The sequence below is a fragment of the Calidris pugnax genome, unplaced genomic scaffold, assembly GCF_001431845.1.
Source record: "Calidris pugnax isolate Ruff unplaced genomic scaffold, ASM143184v1 scaffold503, whole genome shotgun sequence".
NCBI classification, from domain to species: Eukaryota; Metazoa; Chordata; class Aves; order Charadriiformes; family Scolopacidae; genus Calidris; species Calidris pugnax.
In genome coordinates, this window is record NW_015091216.1 from 1 (window position 1) to 5,376 (window position 5,376).

Genomic DNA, 5,376 nt, shown 5'->3' on the forward strand with positions numbered 1-5,376 from the left:
CTCACCCTTTGGGGGTGCAGCCCAGGGGGCGGGGGGCTTGTTGGGCTGCCAGCCCACATTGCCAGCCCATGGCCACCTTTCCCCCCCCCTCAAAGTCCCCCTAGATCCTTCTCCTTGGGGCTGCCCCCCATCCCTCCATCCCCACCCTGGGCTGGGATTGGGGGCTGCCCCCACCCAGGGGGAGGACCCTGCCCTTGGTTTGGTTGAGGGTCACCTGGGGCCCCCTCTCCAGGTCCATCTGGATGTCACCCCGTCCCCCCAGCACGTTGACCCCCCCCCATGGTCCATCTCTTGCCCCCACCACCACCTTGGGATGACCCTCTGGGGTGGCCACAGAGCCCCGGGGTGGAAAAACTGGTGGCAGGACGTGCTGGAGGTGGGATGAGGCAGATGGAGCCACCTTGGGGACAAGCCCCCCACCCCGGGGTTGCAAAACCTCCCCAACACCCCCCACCCCGTGGGGCAGCGCCCAGCCCCAGTTCTGTAACATCCCCCCCCTTCAAGATGTGGGTCTGATGCTACCGTCTGGGAGAGGGTTTTGGGGCCCAAAGGGGATTAAAACCCAATTTCCTCTATTTTCCACTCGGAAACGTGGGGCCAGGAGGATCTGTGGGGCGCTGTGGGGTGCTGTGGGGCGCCGTGGGGTGCTGTGGGGACAGGCCCACCTCGCTCTGTGTGGCTAGAGCTTGGCTTTGACCCACAGATTGGGCAAAAGCTTTGTGTGGGTCCAGTGCTACTGGTGAGAAGGTTTTGGGGCACAAAGGGGGATTAAAAACCCAATTTCCTCTGATTTCTCCTTGCAAACTTGGGCCCAGGAGGATCTGTGGGGCACTGTGGGGACAGGACCACCTCGCTCTGAGCGGCTGGGGCTTGGCCTTGACCCACAGATTTGGAAATACTTTCTGTGGGTCTGGTGCCACCGGCTGTGAGAAGGTTTTTGGGGCACAAAGGGGGATTAAAAACCCAATTTCCTCTGATTTCTCCTTGCAAACTTGGGCCCAGGAGGATCTGTGGGGCACTGTGGGGACAGGACCACCTCGCTCTGAGCGGCTGGGGCTTGGCCTTGACCCACAGATTTGGAAATACTTTCTGTGGGTCTGGTGCCACCGGCTGTGAGAAGGTTTTTGGGGCACAAAGGGGGATTAAAAACCCAATTTCCTCTGATTTCTCCTTGCAAACTTGGGCCCAGGAGGATCTGTGGGGCACTGTGGGGACAGGACCACCTCGCTCTGAGCGGCTGGGGCTTGGCCTTGACCCACAGATTTGGAAATACTTTCTGTGGGTCTGGTGCCACCGGCTGTGAGAAGGTTTTTGGGGCACAAAGGGGGATTAAAAACCCAATTTCCTCTGATTTCTCCTTGCAAACTTGGGCCCAGGAGGATCTGTGGGGCACTGTGGGGACAGGACCACCTCGCTCTGAGCGGCTGGGGCTTGGCCTTGACCCACAGATTTGGAAATACTTTCTGTGGGTCTGGTGCCACCGGCTGTGAGAAGGTTTTTGGGGCACAAAGGGGGATTAAAACCCAATTTCCTCTATTTTCCACTCGGAAACGTGGGCCCAGGAGGATCTGTGGGGCGCTGTGGGGTGCTGTGGGGACAGGACCACCTCGTTCTGTGCGGCTGGGGCTTGGCCTTGACCCACAGATTTGGAAATACTTTCTGTGGGTCCAGTGCGACTGGCTGTGAGAAGGTTTTGGGGCACAAAGGGGGATTAAAAACCCAATTTCCTCTGATTTCTCCTTGCAAACTTGGGCCCAGGAGGATCTGTGGGGCACTGTGGGGACAGGACCACCTCGCTCTGAGCGGCTGGGGCTTGGCCTTGACCCACAGATTTGGAAATACTTTCTGTGGGTCTGGTGCCACCGGCTGTGAGAAGGTTTTTGGGGCACAAAGGGGGATTAAAACCCAATTTCCTCTATTTTCCACTCGGAAACATGGGGCCAGGAGGATCTGTGGGGCACCATGGGGCACTGTGGGGACAGGACCACCTCATCTGGTGTGGCTGGGGCTTGGCCTTGACCCACAGATTTGGAAATACTTTCTGTGGGTCCGGTCCTACCAGCTGTGAGAAGGTTTTGGGGCACAAAAGGGGATTAAAAACCCAATTTCCTCTGTTTTTCCCTGGGGAATGTGGGCCCAGGAGGATCTGTGGGGCGCTGTGGGGTGCTGTGGGGACAGGACCACCTCGTTCTGTGCGGCTGGGGCTTGGCCTTGACCCACAGATTTGGAAATACTTTCTGTGGGTCCGGTCCTACCAGCTGTGAGAAGGTTTTGGGGCACAAAAGGGGATTAAAAACCCAATTTCCTCTGTTTTTCCCTGGGGAATGTGGGCCCAGGAGGATCTGTGGGGCACCATGGGGCACTGTGGGGACAGGACCACCTCATCTGGTGTGGCTGGGGCTTGGCCTTGACCCACAGATTTGGAAATACTTTCTGTGGGTCCGGTCCTACCAGCTGTGAGAAGGTTTTGGGGCACAAAAGGGGATTAAAAACCCAATTTCCTCTGTTTTTCCCTGGGGAATGTGGGCCCAGGAGGATCTGTGGGGCGCTGTGGGGTGCTGTGGGGACAGGACCACCTCGTTCTGTGCGGCTGGGGCTTGGCCTTGACCCACAGATTTGGAAATACTTTCTGTGGGGCTGGTGCTACCAGTTGGGATAGGGTTTTTGGGGCACAAAGGGGGATGGAAACTCAATTTCCTCTGTTTTCCACTCAGAAACATGGGGCCAGGAGGATCTGTGGGGCGCCGTGGGGTGCTGTGGGGACAGGACCACCTCAGTCTTCATGGCTGAGACTTGGCTTTGACCCACAGATTTGGCAAAACCTTTCTGTGGGTCTGATGCTACCGGCTGTGAGAAGGTTTTGGGGCACAAAGGGGGATTAAAAACCCAATTTCCTCTGATTTCCTCTGTTTTCTCCTGGTAAATGTGGGTCCCAGAGGATCTGTGGGGCGCTGTGGGGTGAGGACCACCTCGCTCCGCATGGTTGAGACTTGGCCTTGACCCACAGATTTGGCCAAAGTTTTCTGTGGGTCCAGAGCTACTGGTTGTGAGAAGGTTTTGGGGCACAAAGGGGGATTGAAACCCAATTTCCTCTATTTTCCACTCGGAAATGTGGGCCCAGGAGGATCTGTGGGGCGCTGTGGGGTGCTGTGGGGACAGGACAACCTCGCTCATGGCTGAGACTTGGCTTTGACCCACAGATTTGGCAAAACCTTTCTGTGGGTCTGATGCTACCGGCTGTGAGAAGGTTTTGGGGCACAAAGGGGGATTAAAAACCCAATTTCCTCTGATTTCCTCTGTTTTCTCCTGGTAAATGTGGGTCCCAGAGGATCTGTGGGGCGCTGTGGGGTGAGGACCACCTCGCTCCGCATGGTTGAGACTTGGCCTTGACCCACAGATTTGGCCAAAGTTTTCTGTGGGTCCAGAGCTACTGGTTGTGAGAAGGTTTTGGGGCACAAAGGGGGATTGAAACCCAATTTCCTCTATTTTCCACTCGGAAATGTGGGCCCAGGAGGATCTGTGGGGCGCTGTGGGGTGCTGTGGGGACAGGACAACCTCGCTCTGTGTGGCTGGGGCTTGGCCTTGACCCACAGATTTGGGAAAACCTTTCTGTGGGGCCAGTCCTACCAGCTGTGAGAAGGTTTTTGGGGCACAAAGGGGATGGAAACTCAATTTCCTCTATTTTCCACTCGGAAATGTGGGCCCAGGAGGATCTGTGGGGCGCTGTGGGGTGCTGTGGGGACAGGACCACCTCGCTCTTCGTGGCTGGGACTTGGCCTTGACCCACAGATTTGGGAAAACCTTTCTGTGGGGCCAGTCCTACCAGCTGTGAGAAGGTTTTTGGGGCACAAAGGGGATGGAAACTCAATTTCCTCTATTTTCCACTCGGAAATGTGGGCCCAGGAGGATCTGTGGGGCGCTGTGGGGTGCTGTGGGGACAGGACCACCTCGCTCTTCGTGGCTGGGACTTGGCCTTGACCCACAGATTTGGGAAAACCTTTCTGTGGGGCCAGTCCTACCAGCTGTGAGAAGGTTTTTGGGGCACAAAGGGGATGGAAACTCAATTTCCTCTATTTTCCACTCGGAAATGTGGGCCCAGGAGGATCTGTGGGGCGCTGTGGGGTGCTGTGGGGACAGGACCACCTCGCTCTTCGTGGCTGGGACTTGGCCTTGACCCACAGATTTGGAAATACTTTCTGTGGGGCTGGTGCTACCAGTTGGGATAGGGTTTTTGGGGCACAAAGGGGGATTAAAAACCCAATTTCCTCTGATTTCCTCTGTTTTCCCCTGGGAAATGTGGGCCCAGGAGGATCTGTGGGGCGCTGTGGGGACAGGACCACCTCGCTCTGCATGGTTGAGCCTTGGCTTTGACCCACAGATTTGGCCAAAGCTTTGTGTGGGTCCGATGCTACTGGCTGTGAGAAGGTTTTTGGGGCACAAAGGGGGATTAAAACCCAATTTCCTCTATTTTCCACTCAGAACTGTGGGGCCAGGAGGATCTGTGGGGCGCTGTGGGGTGCTGTGGGGACAGGACCACCTCGCTCTGCGTGGCTGAGACTTGGCCTTGACCCACAGATTTGGCCAAAGCTTTGTGTGGGTCTGATGCTACTGGCTGTGAGAAGGTTTTTGGGGCACAAAGGGGGATTAAAAACCCATTTTCCTCTGATTTCCTCTGTTTTCCCCTGGTAAATGTGGGGCCAGGAGGATCTGTGGGGCGCTGTGGGGACAGGACCACCTCACTCTGCGTGGCTGAGACTTGGCCTTGACCCACAGATTTGGAAATACTTTCTGTGGGTCCAATTGTGGGCACAAAGGGGGATTAAAAACCCAATTTCCTCTATTTTCCACTCAGAACCGTGGGCCCAGGAGGATCTGTGGGGCGCTGTGGGGTGCTGTGGGGACAGGACCACCTCACTCTGTGTGGTTGAGCCTTGGCTTTGACCCACAGATTTGGCCAAAGAGCCAGAATCTCACCCCGAGGGGGTCCACCTTTCAACCCCTTGGCCATCCCGCTCCCTTTGGAAGCCCAAGTTGCCCAGGAGACCCCATTCCCCCCAAAAACCCGGGGGGAGGAGGCATCTCCCACCTTGTGGAGAGGCTGGAGGCAGAAGAAGACGCCGACTGGTGGAGCCTGGTGGCCTCGGCCGCCGCGTCCATGTCCACGTCGCTGCGGGACCGGGGCACGTTTTCGGCTTTCCGGGATTTTTTCATCTCTTCCCGACCTTTGAGACTCTCGGAGCGGCCCAGCCTCACCTCGGCTCGGGAGCTGGGAGACAAAAAACCAGGTTGAACAGAATCAATCACAGAATCACAGAATCGTGGTGGTTGGAAGGGACCTCAGAGATCATCGAGTCCAACCACAAAAAAAAAAAAAAA

General features: G+C 56.5%; 1 protein-coding gene across 1 annotated transcript in view; it reads right to left on the minus strand.

Moving 5' to 3' along the window:
- Positions 1-5,062: 5,062 nt before the first annotated feature.
- LOC106898519 (rho guanine nucleotide exchange factor 11-like) overlaps positions 5,063-5,376 on the minus strand; it is a gene marked incomplete at its 3' end in the record, with an annotated part of 21,790 nt that continues 21,476 nt past the window's right edge. The window contains exon 19 of the mRNA XM_014959816.1: positions 5,063-5,266. Coding sequence (XP_014815302.1) covers positions 5,063-5,266 — 204 coding nt within the window. The remainder of the gene's footprint in view (positions 5,267-5,376) is intronic.